This window comes from Scophthalmus maximus, chromosome 17, assembly GCF_022379125.1.
Source record: "Scophthalmus maximus strain ysfricsl-2021 chromosome 17, ASM2237912v1, whole genome shotgun sequence".
NCBI lineage: Eukaryota > Metazoa > Chordata > Actinopteri > Pleuronectiformes > Scophthalmidae > Scophthalmus > Scophthalmus maximus.
Genome location: NC_061531.1, coordinates 1,651,931 through 1,672,881, shown reverse-complemented (window position 1 = coordinate 1,672,881; position 20,951 = coordinate 1,651,931). Strand labels below are relative to the sequence as shown.

The following is a 20,951-nucleotide window of genomic DNA, read 5'->3' as shown; positions in this document are numbered from 1 at the left end:
TTTTGGCCTCGTGGTTAGTGCGTTCGAGGCTCAGTCAGTGCACTAAAATCACGACAAAAACAAAGAGAGAGACAGGACTTTCCCTGTACACCCCCAGACTTATCTCTCTCTCACCCTAAATAGGAGCTGAACAGAAGGGAGCAGCAACCAGTCATCTCAAAGGTGGAGGTGCCCACAAAGGGTGTGTACACCTATGGTGGTGCCAAAAAACACAGGCATGGGGAGAATGTGTAACATTACACAGATTTCACATTCCTGAAGCACCGCTCCAAATGAAAATACCGAAGCAGAACAGCGTCCAGATCACACATGGAAATGGCCTTGGCACTCATACTGTACTCCCGAAGCAGCCACATGATCCCTCCAAGACAAGATATTCCCTCATATGGTCCCACAAGGGGGACATTTGCTGTGTTAGCAGCAAAGGAGATAGTAATAGCAAAAAGTAATTTAAAAGAAAACATGCAATGCAAATATAAGGTAATATGAAAATAGTAATAATAAATTCAATACAAACAGGGTTGTTTATAGCTATTCAAATTGCACACACGTTTGAAGTATTGCACAGTTTGATGAAATTCAAACAGTGACTTAGTAATGCAGTTGTTCAACAGAATTGGGGTCTGCTGGGAGCAATGGTGGTCATGAGTACCAATGGAAAAACCATTCCTTACTATTCCTGAAATGTTTTAGGTAGTCGCGACCTGTGAGGTTTTAGACCTGAAGAAGCACGAGAGAACAGTTTTTTCTATGAGTGGTTTGTTTGTCCAATGCGGCCACAGATACATCCAGGATGCAATACACCATCCTACCATTGGTGTCCCACTAATCCATTGATTGGTGGCAATGTGCCATGGTATACTGCAAAGTGTCAGTAAAAACAGGGAAGAAGAAGACACCAAGTGAGAAGACATTGTTGATTTATGAAATGATCCGAGGATGAAAGTGTTTCCTTGCTTCTATGTATGCTGCACAGCTGTGTGGTGTGCGGCACTCAAACTCAGCAATGAAGTTGGTGGATGAAGTGTGGCAATATTCATATACACAATGACAAGAACTGTAAAGGCAAGAAATGTAAAATAATACTCAGCTTGTGTCAAAAGATAAAGGGAGTTTTCCTTTGAGGTAACACTCTGCTTCGTGTATCAAATTCCATCATCTCTCTGAGCCTCTCTCTAAATTGCTCAGGTATGTGGTGCCTAAATTCTTTGGCCCTGACAATTTGCAGCAGACATCCAGCACTGGGAAGAGGATTCCTTCAGGCGAGTCTGAGCAAGGGTAAACACACACACACACACACACACAGACACACACACACACACACACACACAGACACACACATGTATTGTGTACAGACAAATGGTCTGGAACTATCGAACATATCACAGGAAACGGGCCAATTAACCAGCCTCAGAGAGCAAGAGAAAAAAAGTGAGAGGAGCCAAACCCATGTGACTGAATTCTCACAGCAACCACAGCATGTACACATCACACACACCCGAACCCCTTCAACACACACATCCAGATCGGGCCCCAAATTATACCACCTTATAATTCAACCTTTTTTACCAAAAACTTTTATTAAGTTTTGAATTTTTTTTCAGTGTCTTTATCTCTGTCACACACACACACACACACACACACACACCCTCCTGCTAGGGCCAAGGGTGGGGTACGGGGGTGGACGACTCTCATTAGGCCTGTGGCTCTGAACCAAGAAGGATTAATGTCACAGTGGCTTTTCATGGTCTGCACAGAGGCTGCTCTGTGTGTGTGTGTGTGTGTGTGTGCACGTGTCCTTCAGCATGGGGTTTAGTGCGCTACCTGAAAGCAAACGGTCTTTTTACACATTCAGGAATGTGTCCTTATTCCGACTTGCAGTTCTGTAAAAGGTTACGAACTACACGTGTAGGTCAGAGTGTGAAGCTCAGTCTGATGTCGACGGAGAGTCCACAACCTCTTGTCCACTTGTTTCCATTTTCTTTTCCCGGTTTGGAAATCCTTTCATATTCACAAATCTTGATGTGTAAACTTTCCTCACCAGGGAAAAAGTTGTAACAGGGTGCAGGTGGAGTTGGGTCTGAGTGGATCTCTGAACACTATGAGCCCGAGGGGGGGCAAAGCCAAGAGAAATTTCACTGAGGATATTTTCCAGGTGTTGCATGCTGCTCCGCCCACCATTGCCCCCCCCGGAGGCAGCAGCAGAGCAGGGGGCTGGGCCACCCCTGGCTGGAGGAGGTCGCTCGGTGAGGACACACCGCATCCAGAGGACAGATGTTAGTCTGAGGAACTCAGTCGGTCCGCGCACATTCGAACTCTCCTCATCCAAGTGTGATTCCTCCTCTTCCCGCAGCGGCACCGCGCAGCCTCCTGCGCGCACGCACACACACACACACACACACACAATGTCGGAACTCTCTGTCAACGAGCACCTCGAAGGGATTTTATCAGATTTTGAAGGTATGTGGGCTCTTCTGTTTTGTTCCGTTCCCTTCTGTTCTATTGCTGGACTGCGCCTGCAGCCCCGGGCGCGTCCTCCTCTGTGCGTCAGGACGCAGCGGTGTGGAGACAGAAGTCACCACGAGCACACTGTTAGGAAGCCACATATAGCCTGCAGTACATTTGATTAGTTGTTATATATACATCTAGTTATATTTAGATTATGAACAGACCATGTTTATCATAAATCTGTGTTGTAAGAAATGGAAATTACTTTCTGTGGTTTGTGAATCAAAGACAAATGAAACTGTTGTGTGACATTTTATTGACCAAACAATCCATTCACGGAGGAAACTACTGCTAGATTAGTTAGTAATGAACATCACTGATTGTGAATGTTGAACCTATAGTTGCTACATTACATTTACTTACAGTAGCAGTGCTTCAGCAGCTCCATCAGAAGTTGGATATCTCCATTTCCTAAAGCAAGCGCTGTGATGGCTGCATCCACTGCTGTTGTGCTGGTGTGTGATTTGTGAGAAAAGTCATTAAGTATTAAAGTATTAGTAAAATAAACCACACCACTAACTGACCACAGGGTGGCCCAACAACTTTTGGCTATAACCCTTTCACAAATGGCTAGCTGTCGTTCAAGTCTCAATTTCTGTAGCCTTGAGAGTTTTTGAGAAAGTAAGACATATCAACAAGTAGTTTAAAGGCGCACTTGGCCGAATTGCACGAGAAAATTTTCGTTAACTTCACTCCAGCGCCCTCAGGTGGAAACATGGCATGAAACTCTGTATTTCCATCATGATCTCAGTGTGTGCACTTTGAGCCTAGTTTGGTTGCAATTGGATGAAGCATTGACTGATCGACACAAATTGATGTCACTTCCCACGGCGCAGGGTCTGTGTTGGTGCCGTTTTGAGAGGTCGCGCACCCCCATTTTTTGTAACTTGATTCTTGCGGCGCGTCTGGAGCACTGGCGAGATGGACCTATGTCATTGAAGTAGTCACTTCCTGCATGTGGAGGGGCTCGGATTGAGACATGTCTTTCATTGACGCTCCCTAAAAAATTGGTAAAGTTCCACACTCTCCAAAACTCTCGTGCAATGTTTGCCCATTCGGGCGAGGACACAAAGTCACTTGTCAGCGCCTGGCAGACTGTAGCCGTACACACCTCTGTGGCGCCGCTAAAGACGGTCGGTCAGAGGACTTCGCTTTTCTGAAAGCAAGCTCAAAACAAACTAGCATTTCTCAACACGAGCTTTGCCGCCGTTGCAATGGTGTGTGACGCCCCCTTCTCCTTCTTGTCGCGATTCCAGTGGTGTTTCCTGAAGTGCGAGCATAACGCAGTCCGCTGCTGCGGTGACGTCACAGTCGAGGCGTCGAGCATAAACCCAGCTTTTATAGGACTGGCATTGGTAGCAATTACACAATGATAATGAAGTGGAAGCGATTTCTTGTTTTGCTCATGCTATTGCCCATTGGCGTCCACCTTGTAAACCCTCTTGTGGCTGCAGAATGCTGTTGTCTCTGCAAGCAAGGTTGATATGACAGAGCTGACAGATACAATGGCTGCCATTGTATCTGTCGTGGGCGGGGCTGTTCCCCATTGACAAAGTCTGTGGCCTGTCAACCAGCGGGGAAAGCAGCAAGCTTTGGTTGTTTGTGAATGTGCATCCAGAATAATCCATAGATGCCTGAAAGGAATGAGTTATGATATTGCATCCATTATTATACACATGGGTGTGGAAACTGAACTGCACATTTCAAAATTACTTCAATGTTTTTTGTTTTTTTTCCAAGTAGGAAGGGGCATACTGATTAACTGCATTTGTATTGAAGCAGCTCACCATCTAAAATGTGGAACTGTAATTACTGGAGTCAGATGTTCAACAGCACGGACAGAGCAGCTCTAATAACACACCTTAAAGCTTTCTGTGCATACGCACTGGTGTGTGTGTGTGTGTGTGTGTGTGTGTGTGTGGTCCTGGTACTACCCATATTCTGGGGGCCTACATCTCTTTAGTCATATAATAAGTACATAAGGCGAGTCCTCATAATTAAATTTTTTTATTTTGAAGTCAAGACATGCTTTCAGGTTATGCTTTGGGCAAGTAGTACTGAAGGTTAATGTGACAGTGTGTCTCCAAGAAATGAATGTTAGCTGAGATAATGTCCTCTGAAATCATGGAGACACGTGCGAGTGTGTTTAAGAAAGAGAGAGTGAATAACTTCATCCCACCAGCAGACAACAGTTTTTTTGGAAGAGTAAATTAAAAGAGTTTGCTTCAAAGACTATTAATCTCTGTTAGATCCGTCTTATCAAACTGAGGCATGACTTGCATTGACTGTTCACTGACTGTTGGGCTGCTGACACCACTGTCAGCCCAACAGAGGCTGTTTTCAGACATGGAGTCCGCAAAATGTCCGGAATGGCGTCTGGTCAGAGCATGCTGCCATGGGGATAAGTCACTGGCAGAAAGCTGTGTTTTTGTTTGCAGTCGTCAACACGTCCGCTCGCTGGCTGTGAATTTTTCCTGCTACATTCTACGACATTTTCCTGAAATCTTACCAGGGGGCTGGCAGGAAAAGTTCTGGAAAGTGTCCAGAGCAACACTTGTGGAAATTTACGTTCTCATATACGGCCCCTCTGGAACTTCACTGCATGTCCGAAAGCAGCCGTACAGACGTACTGACTGGAAGCCCATCACTGTTAACTTTGGAGCCTGGTCCTTTTGAGACTAGATTGTGTTTGCAAAGTTGTAAAGCCACCACACCGGTGCTCCTGTAATGCTCTGTGTGCAGTGATGCAGATAAAATAAGCGCAGCAACTCAAAACATGTGAGTGGAGTAGGGGGCTTCATGCCCAATGCAGTGAACCATTGCTCGATCGCATATGAAGAACTTCACTTGCTCCGATTAACTTCAGTGAGAGACGGAGGCTCAGTGTGATCCATCATGTCCCGGGACCCTGCAGGGACAGGACAACAAAAGATCCCCTCTCTCCATTCATGCTTACTCTCTTTCCACATTCTTCTGTTTGGACAGGTGTTGATTTGTGTCTCGAAACCAATTGGCGTAGAACTTTGGCTGCTGCAGCCACCGTCGATGCTTTTGCACAAATGCGTCTATATTTAATTTACCACAGTCTTTTAATCAGAATGCCAATTACAGATGTAACGGTATCACAGTTATCATCAGTTATCAACAAACCTGCATCTGGGAGACTGTTGCTAAGTGAGCTAATCAACCGCGGTTTAAATGATAATTCAAATTTGAAACGGTAGGACTAACCGTCTGGAACTTCACCGTGGTTTACAGTGAAACTGGTAACCGCTTCATCCCCAATGCCAATTAGCCACAGAAAATGAAAGAAAAGATGTTTTCATATGCAGTGATACAAAGAGACTACATGTCTGTGTCTGATGCGAACGATCCCGTGTAGGAGTCGGTGACCCCACTTTCCTCAGGAGATGATGTTGGGCTGAACATTTTGTGCTGAAGATTCATTTCACATCTTCAAAGTGAACAATAAAATGATGCTGACATTTAAAACTTTGAAGAGATACCATGTGGAGGGTTGTTGATCTCACTGAAGAGCAGATCAGAGTGGACCATGTGTTCATGTGTTCAGTCCTGAGTTGTGTAAAGGCTTCCTCGTTTCAGATAATGGCTACTAGCTGACTTTTCATGGTCCCCAGTGGCTGATTTTACTGATGAGAGGTTGAATTGATAGTTTTGATGTGTGCGAAAAACACTAAGATGAAGGAGAAGATCAACCTGAGAGTCAAGTGTGTGAAGCAGCGGGCTGAGTGAAGGTAATGAAAAGTGTGCACTTGAGTGCAGGGAGAGAAGGAGGGCGTCGGGGTCTTTGGATGACATGGAGATTAGAGGAGGTCAGGCAGGCAGAGAACTGCCCCTCCCAGCCCCGCCACATCCTGGTACTGTGCTGCAGCAGGGCGCGAACCCTGCAAAGATCAGAGAGGGTCCCATGACTTACTGACCCAGTGCCACACACACACACACACACACACCTTGTTTTTGCTCATGACAAGTGCTGGTCCCCCTCTGACATTCCAGTCTGTATTAAGGCAGTGGAGCACAACGGCCCGGGACACACACAGTGTGTGTTCTGTTCAACGACAGACTCCTGAGTTCTGTCATAAGACCAAAAAACCCAAAATAACAGAATGTTAAACACACGTACAGTCACATGTTGCAAAACACTTTCCCCTCAGCCTCAGTAAAAAGTGTTTGCCCCTAACCAGCCTCTCTCGCTCTCTCTCTCTCTCACACACACACACACACACGCACACACACACACACACACTCAGGTAGCACTTGATGTGCCTTGCAGCCAAGTTGTTCTCCCACAGTGGATCAGAGTTTGGCCTCAGATCAGTTTGGCCTGCCTGGTACTTAGACATGTCTGGAGTTGTCAGGTCTTTACAAAACACTGGCTCAGTTCTCATCAGCCAATGAGAGCGCAGAGACAAACCCATTACTGCAGGGAACATATGAAGGTTGCGCTCTGAAAACCATTATTGCAGACGAGCCGAATTAATCAAAAATCAATATGTTTACATTCAGTATCGTGATCTGTGTTTGTAGTTGTCCCTTCATACATATTGGCTTCACTTTCAGTCGGCTGTTTTTACTTGGATAACTGTCGACTGTCAGTCATTTATTTATATCCTCCTCAAGATCTTCCATAGACTGCGTATACAACTGGACGTAGTCACCGGGCAGAAGTGCCTGAAGCCTGTATTGTCTGGAATGACCAGCAGGGAGCGACTCCACTGGTTGTTTCTGTAGAGTTCTATGAGAAAGCGACTCTACTTCTCCCTTGATTTATTTATACCGTCAGTAAACCTTTTCCTCTGGAGTTTATTCGTTTCACATCTTCTTCAATACAGCACGGTGTTCATTTTGTTAGTGATGGTCCCATTTAGTGTAAAATAGACGATAAAGCACGGTATGCTACACTATTGGAGACAGCGTGAGTGACGGCCTGTACGGTCCAACCGCTGCAGGGTTGCAGGGGTAAGTGGGCACGCAGTGGACGAGCTCTCGAGCCAAAATGGCGTCAAAACGTCCCTTCACAAACCAGAGTGTGACACCAGCTCATATCCCGGTGGTCTGACTGTGGTCTTGGCTTTGTGAGTCACCGTGACCAGAGATGATTTAGCAAACCAGGTGAAATATATTCAATAAATAATACTGTTAGATTATTGACACAATGGCCTCATTCTTTTTTCACAGGAATCGACAAAATAAGAACAATACATCAGAGATGTCATATGCACATGTAAACCGCGCTGTACATTGGGCTCATGTACAACACATGTAGCCTTCACTTCCTCTGTGTGTGTGTGTGTGTGTGTTGTGCGTGTGTTGTGCGTGTTCGCACGTGTCAGTGCACATGTTGCTTTGTCTGTCAGAAAATCTTGTGGAATGTCCCGGTTAGGGGGTGGGAGGTTGGGTGGGATGCCTGTGTGTGAGTCTGTGTGTGTGTGTGTGTGTGTGTGAGAGCTTGAACGGGGGTGGGGGGCTGTTCACAGACATGCCCAGACTCAGCATCCCCTTACGTTGTCCACCAGACAGACGAGACCTCTCCTCCTCCCAGTGCACTGGTTCAAACTGAATGGCAGTTTGACTCTGTCAGTGATGTGTGAGGATCCTGCATCACGACTCTCAGTGGTGTCACAATAATTCATCAACCCCCTAGAAGCTTTTAGTATCTAGCCATGGGAGGTGCGTTGTTTTCATTTGCTTAGGTTTTACAATTCAGCCGCCACCACAATAGAGAGGGAAAAAAGCATTTCAAATTATGCACCTGAAAAAAGAAAAACCTTAAGAATCTCGGACATTTGGTAAATGTACAAGTCACATTCACAGATTCACACACATCCAGTCACCACAGCCGCCAGATGCAGTTTAGGGTTAAGTCTTCCCCGAGGACTCTTTGCATGCTGATTGGGAAAGCGGGGATTGAACCACAGACCTTCTGGTTGTTGGACAACCTCATCTCTTCAAAGACCACATTTTCTCCGTCTGTTAAGAATAAGTTCAGTATCCCCAAACCTCCCTGCTCTGCCCTGTGTTGGAGTTTTTACCTCAGACATTCTAGCTGTGCAGTTCTCTGTTACCTTTACCCCAAGGTTCAAGGTTCAAGGTTCAAGGTTAAGGACTCTGCTGCCTTCTCTTCCTTTTTGTAGGTTGTGAAGAAACGTTGTTTCATTAGATAATGTTATATGTTCCAGTAATTATGATAAGCATTTGTATTGGCCCCATTAAAGTCACCTCTGCGTGATATTCAAGTGGACTGTATATTTATGAGACTATTTAAAATGTATTTTGGCTTTGGTTGAACTCCACCTCTCATAAACCGTTACTATCATTCATTACGTGGTGTTATAACATTATGACATTATAATTTTATGCATATATTTTTATCTAATGCTACATTAGGAGGCAATAAACTATTGTGGGAAAGGAAAAGAAGTTGTAAAAGAAGATAGAGACGAGATGGAGATAGTGGCGTCAATGTGGATGTGAATACTAAGATAAATACATCCAGACATACTGCATATTGTAACCATGCAACATGTAAATGGTACATTGAACAGCTTTTCTAGTCTTAACGACCAATCACAGCATTCACCATTGGTCACATTCACCCATGGGACATATGGGTGGGTCACCCATTCGCACATGTAGTGCTTCTCACTTCTGCACCTTGGGGTTCAGTGCAGACTGAAGAGCTGGCGATTGAATCCCCAGTTATACAAAGACCTGCTCTCCTTTCTGAGGCGTAGCCACCCACATTAACTCTGAGTGCTGCAGTTTACCTCCACACTTTGTTTGCGTAATAAGTCGAAAAGCCTTGCCCCCAAAGGTTTTCCCTCGTCTCTCAGATGGAACAAGAACACTCCGTTTGTGAGGATAGAGGCACAGGAATATGGGAACACACACTCACACAGCACATCATCCTGAACATGATCCCGACCAGCTGAAGGGGCCAGTTGTTCCTTGTTTTCCTTCTTCTGCGGTTCTGGCCTTCTGCCAAAAGTGGCAACAACTGTAGCTCTTCACTTGCCAGGGTTTACACACAAGAGTAAGAAGACCCATTAGCCCCTTTCAAACATTCACTTCATGACGTAAGTCAGACATTAGCCCTTCTGTGTCATCACCAAGTCACCTGTACGTAAAAGTCACATTCTTAAACACAACACAAGTGTGAATTCCATGTTGTCACATGAATTTGAAGGCTGCAGTCTTAAAATCTGTTGAATAGCCTTGCCGCTGAGGAGATTCTTCTCTAATGTCGACCTGGAACCAATAGTTGAAACAAAGAGCTTGTTAAGCAGATGAGACCTTCCTTCCTGTGGTTTTTGGCAACCATCCACGGATGACATCATGAATATCCAGCCAGATGCTTTACATACATTATGTAATGTAATATGGATTCAATGAGGATCTTTAACCCCATTGGATGAAATATGCAGCTGTTTCCCATCAGACTCACAGCTGAATAAAGACACAAACACATTCATATATTATGTATTTATAACAGGAACAGACAGAAATTAGAAATTGGTCATATTAAAAGCCATTGGTCGTCATTGGCATGCATGTGTGCAGGTAGTTCTGCAGATCTATATATAACAGACCATATTGTGTATTTACAGTACTTACATTAACAGTTCAGTCAGATGTTTAACACCACTGCTAACTGCAGCGGTCCACAATATAATGTTTTCAATAAAAGAACAGTTTCCCTGCACTGACGTAGAGCCTGCACTTGGTGCATGTGACGTAACAAAACAAAACAACAAAAATTCTTTCTCCAGTAAAGAGTTGTTGTTAATTTACGGTCTCATATTGCTCGACTCATATGGTTCTTTCTGAGTCAATACAGTGGATGAGATAGATGAAGGTCATATGGCGTCAACATACATTTGCAGTTTTGTTATTTAAATGTTTCCTTCTTCAGGTATTGAATGACAACATGGTGTTTGATGTGATTACTGAGAACACACACCTCCACCGAGGCTCAGTTGTTTTCCTCTGTCTCACAATAGTGACGAAAAATTCCGACAAAATCCTCCCAAAATGGAATCATCTTTTACCATGCCCCAGACATACCTGTGATAAACCTGTCATGCAAATCTGACCGTAACCTTGAACTTTAGGTGTAGTGGCTGTTGTGGTGATATTGTAATATTTCTGAGGCGTCAACTAGGGCTGAACGATTTGGGGAAAATATCTAACATAGGTTTTTCTGACAGATATTGCGATTGTGATTGTGATGTAGGTGTAGAGACGTTAGCAGTCTGTCTCTTTAGCGAGGGAATAGTCACGGTGTTTGTTACCTCACGGTGCCTACGTGTCTGTGTCAAGCGCTGATACAGGTTGGTGGTGTTGCCTCGAGATGTAGCGACTGAATGTTTTGCACAATACCTTCTTTTGTTACTCCCGTATCACCGAAGTGCTGCTTTTCAACGTTGCCTCTGGCTCCGCGGAGGCCACTCCACTAACAAAATGTGTTTTTTTGGTGTTTCACCCGTGTGGTTGGTGGGCGTATACGCAGTCGCCTTGGGCAACCTCTGATTGGTGAGCATGACTGTCACACCAGGAGGACGGCATGAATATGTAAAACCATTGACAGCAGAGTATAAACCCTGGGTCAGATGTGCTGCATAATGTATTCTAAATCGCTGCCTTTGCGATTTACAAATCGCGCTGTTCAAATCCCAATTTCCATTTGAGAACGATGAATGGTCCAGCCCTCGCATCAACACAAACAACTCGCTCTGTGCCGCTTCATTTAAACATATTTCCTCCCAGTTTGTTCATCTCTCCTCACACATGTACACCATGCACTCAAAGTCTGCCTGGACTGGTGTTTATGATCAGATAACTGTTAAATACTTTCATGACTGTTTTGGGGCCTCTGCGCATAAAGATGTGTAATGTGTTAAATATGAATTGTTACCATCTGACAGGCGTTTGCCATCTCTAGTCTCGTTTGTACTAACATTACACAAAAATTTGACTGCATAAATATGCTCAACTGACTTTAATTTTGTCTTTGACTGCAGAAATGCATTATTCATGAATTAGGGCAGAAGAGATGAGTGACTGATTTAACCATTCCTTTCACCTCCGTTTTATGAAATCCCTTATCACCTTTGCACTTTAGCCCCAGGGTTTCCTGAAAATTCCTTCACCAATGTCCTTTTCTTCTGCAAGCATTCTACACCAAGGCATGGTATTCTGAGTGGAGTTACAGTCGTCCACAAACAACTGAAGCTGGGTACTGTCGTCTTAGAAATGGCCTACTATTAATTATTATAATTGTGGTATCATCTGTGTTCTTACTTTCACTGCCTCTCTCTCTCTGTCTCATATCGCTCACACAAATGCATTGTGACTTGGAGCCAGGTGACAAGCTGCAGCCTTGGGGGCGGTTGTGGCTCAGGAGGCGGAGACGGTCGTCCACCACCCAGAGGGATGGTGGTTCGATCCCTGCTCCCCCAGTCTGCATGCCCAAGTGTCCTTGGGCAAGACACTTCAGACCTCTGACGGCTATTCCTGCAGTGTGTGTGACAGAAAAAGCTGTAAGAATGTGTGTGTGCATGGGTGAATGTGACTTGTACTGTAAAGCACTTTGAGTGAGTGCGTGTGTGTGTGTGTGTGAGCAATCTCTCTTTATCAGATTGAGGAAGCATTGTGTAAGAGGAGGGGATTAGGGTCTGCACAACTGTGAGAATCGGAGGGTTTGTAGACAAAACTCACACACACACACACACACACACACACACACACACACACACACACACACACACACATACACACCCAGACCAGAGCGGAGACAGGGCACATCACTGCCCCTGTAATTATTTCCCCAGTGTTTGACAGTGTGCCAGAAATTACCTGATACCAGGTTTCCTTATCTTTCGTATGGAGGGCAGGTCCACACTTGTAGCCTCAGCTAACACCACCCCACCCCCAACAAACACACACATACTCACACACCCCTCCCCAGCCTTCCAGGAGCCTCCAGAGGCTATGAGCAATTAGCTGCTCAAGTAGTAATTAACCCATGTTAAAGACTCAAGAGTTTTTTCATTCATATATATATATACCCAAGGCTGGTGGAGCCAGCAATGATTTTATTCTCCTCCTCATCAGCATCAGCTCCTTCATTTGGCTCTTTGGAAAAAAGTCTTACGGTTGTTTAACTGTAACCTTCCCTCCTTTACATTATCCCTAGATGTCACTAAGACAGTGTCTGTGTTACTGGCTGGCTGGCGTTCACGTTTCAACCAACTGATGTCCAACCATTGTATCTGTGTTTTCAACCAAGATGCTCCAAAGACTCCGATGCTTTGGCCTAGCCAGAGGTCGATTCAGGCCTGGCATTGTGGGACTATTCCTCTGTCCTTTTCTGATGATTTCCAAATGCTTTTAGTAAAGCCCACAATTTATTTTCGTATCCAGCAGTCCAACATTGTGTTTGTGTCTGGTTTGTGTCTAAGTCCAATATTCTCTCTTTTTTACCTCTGTTTTTTATTCATTCAGTATCGAGTAATAATAACAGGATGTGAATGCACATTTGTAGACAAAGACACTTGTGTTGGTGTGTGTGTGTCACTGGGTCAATTGTCTGGTCATACAACACACAGGGTCAGAGACACAAATATAACGCCATAAGCCACTTGCCTTTATATGGGAACAGTGTCCCTTTCCTTTCCTGAACAAACACACACACACACAAAGGATGGATTGAGGTCAGATGTTCAGTCAGGGCGTCCAGTGAGGTTTTGTGTTACATTGCAACATGACACACCATGAGAAGGATTGGGTGGGTTGGTGAGTTGCAAGAAGGGGGCATATAATGAGCCCATAGTGCCAAAGTAATCCAAACATAATACTTCTTGGAATTTGCACCTACGTATCTCTGATACAAAGTAATACCTGTGACCAAGAACATAACCAATAAATATAAGTTTAACTAAACACCACAATTTTCCTATAAATAAAGCCTTAAATGGTGAGAAGCACTGCAGCATGGAAGGCAAAGCATTCACACTTCTTGTGGAAAAGTTGTGATTGGACCAAACAGCCAATCAGGATTGACCTTCTCTGATTGGTTGATTTTGTGGCACAAACCTAACACTATTGTGCTGTTGAGCATGTGTGCAGGCAAAGTTGAGCGAGAACAGACTCGAACAAAATTATTTTTTGTTGCATATCATTTCCCTTCAATTTATAATTTTGTGCTTGCACAATACATTTCCCTGTGCTCCGTTTAAAAAGTTGCTTGCTCAGTAAAGAGACATGGATATAACGCCATAGTGACTATGGTAACTTGGGACCCAGGACACCATAGTATGCTATGCTATTACCAGTTACATTAACAATTCCATGGTATGTTAAGGCTGATCAATTAATTGGACTTGTATATATAGCACTTTTCATACAAACAACACAACAAACAGCAAAGTGCTTCACATGTAAATAAAATCCAACACGAAGTGTTTCACAGAGAAAAAACTCACATTTACTCACAAGAAAACATATGATGCAAGGCTTGATAGAGCAGTAAAAATTAAATACAGGAATGAGGAACCCAGGGAAATGCTGTCTCGCCTATTTACAATGAGGAAACACTAGAGGCAGATCTAAAAGAAAGACTCAAACTCAAAAAAGTGAATAGAATAGAAATAAATAAATATATACACATATATACATATAAGAGGATAGAATAATGCAATTCACAGAGAATAGTTGTATTAGTGTTAATTGTAGGGTTGACATTAGGGTTAATAAAATACATGAAAATTAATAAGAAAATTAAAAAAGTAATTAAATTAAGCCTATATATATTAAATAGTAGAAAAGGCTAAAAGGAAGGCTGTATAACATGGATATAACGCCATAGTGACTACGGTAACTTGGGACCCAGGACACCATAGTATGCTATGCTATTACCAGTTACATTAACAATTCCATGGTATGTTAAGGCTGATCAATTAATTGGACTTGTATATATAGCACTTTTCATACAAACAACACAACAAACAGCAAAGTGCTTCACATGTAAATAAAATCCAACACGAAGTGTTTCACAGAGAAAAAACTCACATTTACTCACAAGAAAACATATGATGCAAGGCTTGATAGAGCAGTAAAAATTAAATACAGGAATGAGGAACCCAGGGAAATGCTGTCTCGCCTATTTACAATGAGGAAACACTAGAGGCAGATCTAAAAGAAAGACTCAAACTCAAAAAAGTGAATAGAATAGAAATAAATAAATATATACACATATATACATATAAGAGGATAGAATAATGCAATTCACAGAGAATAGTTGTATTAGTGTTAATTGTAGGGTTGACATTAGGGTTAATAAAATACATGAAAATTAATAAGAAAATTAAAAAAGTAATTAAATTAAGCCTATATATATTAAATAGTAGAAAAGGCTAAAAGGAAGGCTGTTCCAGAGACGAGGGCCATAGAAGTAAAAAGACGCCTTGCCGTGGGTTTTAGTTTTAACTTTAGAAATAATTAAAAGGCCACTACCAGAAGACCTGAGGGTTCTAGATGGCTCATAATTTAAAAGCAAATCTGATAGATAAGATGGACCAAGACCATTGCGAGCTTTAAAAACCAGTATATGGACTGGTAGCCAGTGCAGAGACTTTAAAATGGGTGTAATGTGTGCTCCCTTTCTGGTCTTGGTCAACACACATGCGGCTGCATTCTGTAGTAGTTCAATGGTCGCACTCTGGCAATGTGTTTTGTTTTTGTTATGTTTGTTAGCGTTATGAGTTCAAAGCTAAAATCATAGTCAAAGACAACTCCAAGATTTTTTGACCTGTTTACTGAGGTTAAGAGCCAGTGCCTGCAGTTTTGTACTGAATTTGTCTCTGTGCCCTTCAGTACCGGCAAACTAAGGGAGGGACCTTTTTTGGGTTGCTGTTGGTTAGTCCAGCAATCTACAGTTGTGCTGTGTTGCTTCAGTGTACTTATTCTACTCACAGGGTTAGATGCTCAACACTATCTCGTGTTTGGTGTATCCTGTTGTTTCATAACCTGGCAAGAATCTATTGTAGCCACTGATGTCAAATCAGACTGTCTTTAGACAGGCTCATGTGTCGCTGCCCTTGGAAGTTGTAGCAGTCTGCTTCAGGCAGGCGTCTTGTAAAGGTTAAATGTTGATGAAGTTAAGTGGTTGGTGCATGCAATCCAAGATTGATCTCTGTGTGTTTAAATAAAATTTTGATAGTTTATTATTAGGTCTTGCCTTCATTTCCATCATTGATAATTACATTGTACTAATCACGTTTATTGTTAAGGTCTCAGAAGATGGTGACAACATTGAAATTAGATCCTATTAGTTAAGAACCATGATCAGTCAGATGATCAGACAGGTTGTAAACAAACAGCCAGGTTAGTTGAATTTGAAAGAGAAAGATAAGACGAGCGATAAAGTGATTGACCTAAATCGTTCATTGTAAACATCGATTGCAGTTGCTCCACCATGCTCCACCATAGGATACAAAACGTAAAATTTTCCCCTCCCCCGAGGGTAGATCAGAAATGTCTGGTCACATGCTACTGTATATTCAGTGGGAGCAGGAAATAGTAGCTGTAGATTAGCAGGAGACATGTGAATGGTAGAGTATATTAGATATCCATCACTTTCTGACTACATATTGCCTTCAGCTTCAACAACTGGACAGTATCAAAAAAACATGAATATAATATACTGCACATTATACACTTGACTGTTAGGTTTTAGTTTAAGTGAGCCATTTTGTTAATGACTTATGTTTTCTTTCTTCACACCTGCAGCTCTGAAGCGATCCTTCGAAATTGAAGATGTGGACGACATACCATCCTTCTCCTCGACTTCCCCTATCTCCACACCAATAACCCCCTCTTCCTCCCACTTCTTCCTTAATCACAATAAAGCCACAGAGGGGCAAGGGGGAGATGGTCAATCCCCTTCATTAGCCTTCAACAACAACAACAACAACCTGGGCTCTTCAGCCCATCACTCCTGCATAAGCCTTGGTTCCAGTCCCAGCCCAGTCCTCAAGTCCCGTACAGTAGTCAGCAGCCTGTCCTTCAACAGAGGAACCATGAACAAGCAAACCATCCACCATAACGGCTCCTCTGTGACCAGAGCCTCATCCTTCCAGAGCAGATTAAATCCCAACAGTTACTCCATGTTGTCTGGGCCCAGCAGTGACAACGACAGCCTTCACAGCTCCACGTCCAGCCTTGAGTACTCTGGAGGGGGTGGCGGTGCCCTCCCTCTTTCAAAGCTTGGGTCATACCCTAACCCTCCATCTCAGGTGGAGTACCACCGAACCCAGCCCAAACTCCCACAACAGCACCTGGGTGGAGATGCAAACTTAATAATTAACCACAGGCTGAAGAAGTTCTCCTCCCATGGGAGTGTTTTCCCTACCGAAATGGACAAGGGACCAGGGATGATGCTGGGCGTTCCACAGCCTCTGGGGGTTAACCATGGGTCCATGCCTAGCCTGGACCTCCAAATTCGTGATGGAGGAGGAGGTATAGTGGGTATGCAAAGAGGTGGGGGCAGGGTGTCTCCAGGGTTGAGGTATGCCAATGTCACCTGGAATGGTCATCTTCATAATGACACTTCTTTTGGGGTGGAAGGCAACTGTGGCTCCAAAAACCCGTGCCAGCAACAAAGCCCCACTGTCCCCAAGGCCCCCCAGCCTAAGGTCAAAGAGATACCACGTCTCAACAAGTTTCCCTTGGATCTGGACAACTTGGTAAGCAGCACCTCAAAAAACTCTGCCATGAAAGCCAACCCTCCCAAGCCTCATCCAAGGAGCACAGGAGATCTCCAGTACCACACCAGCCCACCACCCACGTCAGCCAGCCCTTCAGCCTCTCTCAGCAGCCTGGACGGTTCTTCTGACACCCTGCCCAATCCCTTTTTGTCTTTCTCCAAATGTCCCCCAACTCGTTTGCAGGGCTCAATCCCTGTCACAGGGATGAGTTGCTCTCCTATCCCCCTGACTTCAGCACAGAGCCCTCAGCTGGAGGCTGTCTCAGGGCCCCAAATTAATCAGATGTTCCCCATCCTGCATGGCCCTTACAGCTCTTCAAACCCTTCAAGCCCCGGAGCCATTCGGTCTTTGAAGAATAGTGCCGTTGATGCCAGAGAAAGTGTAGGCTCAATCTTACAAAGGATTGCCTCCTTCTCTTGCCCTGTTACCAGTGACACCACACAAGCAGCTGTGACCCAGCACCCTACAGCCCAAAGTAATGGGTGGTTGTCTTCTCCAAGTGGGTGTCCTACTGTGACCCTTCCCTCAAGGATACAGGGGAAGAAGACTCATGCTGGTAAGAATTTTTTTCTTCAAAATTCTTAAAAAGTGAAAGTTGTGTGTCCGTGGTTCATGAGATGATCCCAAAGGATATATATAATTGATATATCGCATTCCATATCCCCTTACCCCAACCTTATCTATCAGAACTGTGCCTAACCCTAACTTAGAGTTTATGTGACTTTATGTGACTTTTTTTTTTTTCTATTTGATTTATAAAGCGCTTTTCATGCACCCAAAGCGCTGGTACAAAAAAATAAAAAAAAATAAAAAAATAAAAGTGTGACAAATGTTTAATTTCTCTACTCTGGCAGGGGTTCAGGATGGATAGCTTCTCCTCCACTAATCACAGGGCAAATAGTAAATGTTTCATCTGATGGGATGGCTGGATGTTTACATGAGAATCTTGTCTAGTGCAGATTCAAAAAACAGAAGGGGTGTTGTTACCCTAACAGGAGGGGACTTTCCCCTCAGCTCCTCCAAGCTCATCCTGGAGTTAGTCCACTTCCTCTGAGAAGGAAGAGAGATAAACCAACTGTGGCTTTGTTCTCAATTCACATTTGAAAGAGGGCTCTCTTAACAACCACAGAGATAAACAAGACTTCTGAGTCTTTATTTTGTGTGGCGTGTAGTAAGTTACTCTACCGGGAACTCTAAGGCTAAAAAAACAAGCCATAATGCACTCTATTAATATAACAGACTCACTCCATCAGGACAGATCAATATTTGCCTGTTTTTCCACTTTTTTTTTCTATTTCTATATCCATTTATTTATGTATGTGTAATAATCGAGTGGCGACGAGCTGTTCTGTCTATTTAGAAAAACATATTTCCCTACTTGAAATTACACACAAATTCACTGTAATTCAACATGTCTCAGTTTTCCACCTTCACTTATACGCAGGGTTAGAGCAGCATACATTTATGAATCTTTGTTTAGCTGATGTGACACATGCACATGTAAGCTGATCTGTGCGTATAATCCGTGCACTCGCATTTAACAATCTGTAAACAAATACAAAGAATGTCACGAATATTTGAGACATTTGTACTCACAGGAAGCTATTTCAAAGTGAACATTAGTACAACTGTGAAGTTGAAGTTAAAATTCTGGTGTGCATTTGTAAAAAAAAAAGAAAATGTGCACAAATTGCTTAGTGTATTTGTGTGTAGATTCAAACACGCATTTGTACCAAAAGTTACGCACTTCTAGTTCACTCCTACTTTTCACTTCTACATGAAATGATACACACTTGGGACCATTTTGAAACTATTGTCTCACCATATATAAGCTGAGCTGAATGGAATGCTCAGTCAGCTGCACGGCATTTCAGAAGGTCAATGAATGTACAGACTCAGTGAATGTACAGCTGATGTTAACCCACTTTGTATTTTTACAAATATTTTTTTTTACAAATATTTTTACAAAAATGTGTCTTTGGGATCGGTTCCCTGAGAGCACATGTGAACAGTGTTAATAACAGACTAATGTTCCATAATGGGTGTTCACAGTGAAATGATTGTTTTGTTCGGCTCAGTGCTTCGCTTAGATGGTTTGTTTCCCATAAGAAGAATGAAAACAAAAGAGCAGCCCCGGGGCCTTTTCCTCTGCTCGCGGAGAAACACTCAGAGGAAAAGTCTGACAGTAGAAGAATACAAAGCAGAAAAAGAGTAAAAAAACAACAACAAACAAAGATATCCAAGATCAACTTGAGTTAAAGTTTTTTTTAAATACAAAATAATGTGTTTAATCTCATCAGCGAGAAATAAAACTGTAAGAATCCAACCCATCATTTAACGCTGTCAACAACTCTTGTCATATACCGAACACACATGAGTATTGTTCTCTTTGTTCCCCTCTCCTCATAGATTATTATTCCCTCTTCGTATCTGACTACACATCTCCTCCACCTTACAAAACCATACTTATCTCGCCTTTCATTTTCCACACCTTGCTTCATTGGTTTTGCATTCCTCCATCTATTTACCTCGGTTTTGCGTCCATGCATGACTGCCAACCAGCCATGAGTGTCCAAACACCACAAACAACACCTTCATTGTCTTTAAGCACTTTATTCAGCTCTTCTTCTCTGCTCCTTCATTTGGACTTGGTCTTTTCTTTAGCCATCATCAGTTAGATGTTTAACCCTCGACCAGTTCAGAGGAGAGGAGAGAACATTGGTTGTTACAATAATGATATTAATAACAGTTAATAAAAATGTAATTAATAACAGGAGCAATAATATCCATACCAATTAATAATTGTAAATGATACAAGCTCTTCATGATATGATGGAGCTTGGTCAGTCAGGGCTTTTTATGTGAGGAGCAGGATTTTTAAGTATATTGTGGATTTTACTTGGAGCTTATCATTTGTTTTCTCTAAACCATGGCGTTAGAAACGTGTGATCAGTATTGCTGCTGCCAGGTCAGCTGCTGACTCTTCCTGGGGTCCAGTGCTCGCACACACAAATGTAAACAGCAGCAGTGGAAAACTGTGGATCAGGTGGAGTTCAACTCACTGACTCCATGACAATGACAGCGCTTCCTTCCTCTCATCCAGACCTTTGAAATAGGATGACCCTGCATTGGTGCTAAAACCAGCAAAAAGAATCCTCTGCTTCTTTGACTCAGTTCTTTTTTCCAAATCCACTTAATGAACCTGTGACAGGGAGCAGAAGGATTCTGTGTCAGGTTCTGCTCATCAGAAAGTCCACGAGTGTTGAGTGATCCAGCACAAACAAACACTGCAGCTGAAGCAACCAGCCAATTGGATCTTTTCGTAAGGTATCCTCCTGTCTGCTGCTATTTCAACCCACTAGTTTGTCCTTCCCATCGGCTCAGATTAGAGACGTTTCCTGTCCAGTTGTTTGGTTCAAGACCCTGAAATGTGTTTCCTGCATCAGATAAGATTAGCTCCCCCTGTTAAGGCAGAGTATACACCCACAGCCCGAGAATAGACAGCAGTGGAAACAGGGACAAAATGCGAAAAGGCGAGGGTGTCAAACTTAAGATGTCTGATTCTAACCCAAAACTTGGCTCTTACAGAAGTGAGGGTCTCAAAAGAACCCACACGGAATAAATCTTCAACTGTAACTTCCACTTTAAATACAGGGA

The 20,951-nt window shown here is 43.2% G+C and overlaps 1 protein-coding gene across 1 annotated transcript in view; it reads left to right on the top strand.

Moving 5' to 3' along the window:
* The first annotated feature begins 2,270 nt into the window (after positions 1 to 2,270).
* sept12 (septin 12) overlaps positions 2,271 to 20,951 on the top strand; it is a 53,965-nt gene continuing 35,284 nt past the window's right edge. Inside the window, exons 1-2 of the mRNA XM_035615635.2 lie at positions 2,271 to 2,460; positions 16,318 to 17,850. Coding sequence (XP_035471528.2) covers positions 2,406 to 2,460; positions 16,318 to 17,850 — 1,588 coding nt within the window. The 5' untranslated portion in view covers positions 2,271 to 2,405. The remainder of the gene's footprint in view (positions 2,461 to 16,317; positions 17,851 to 20,951) is intronic.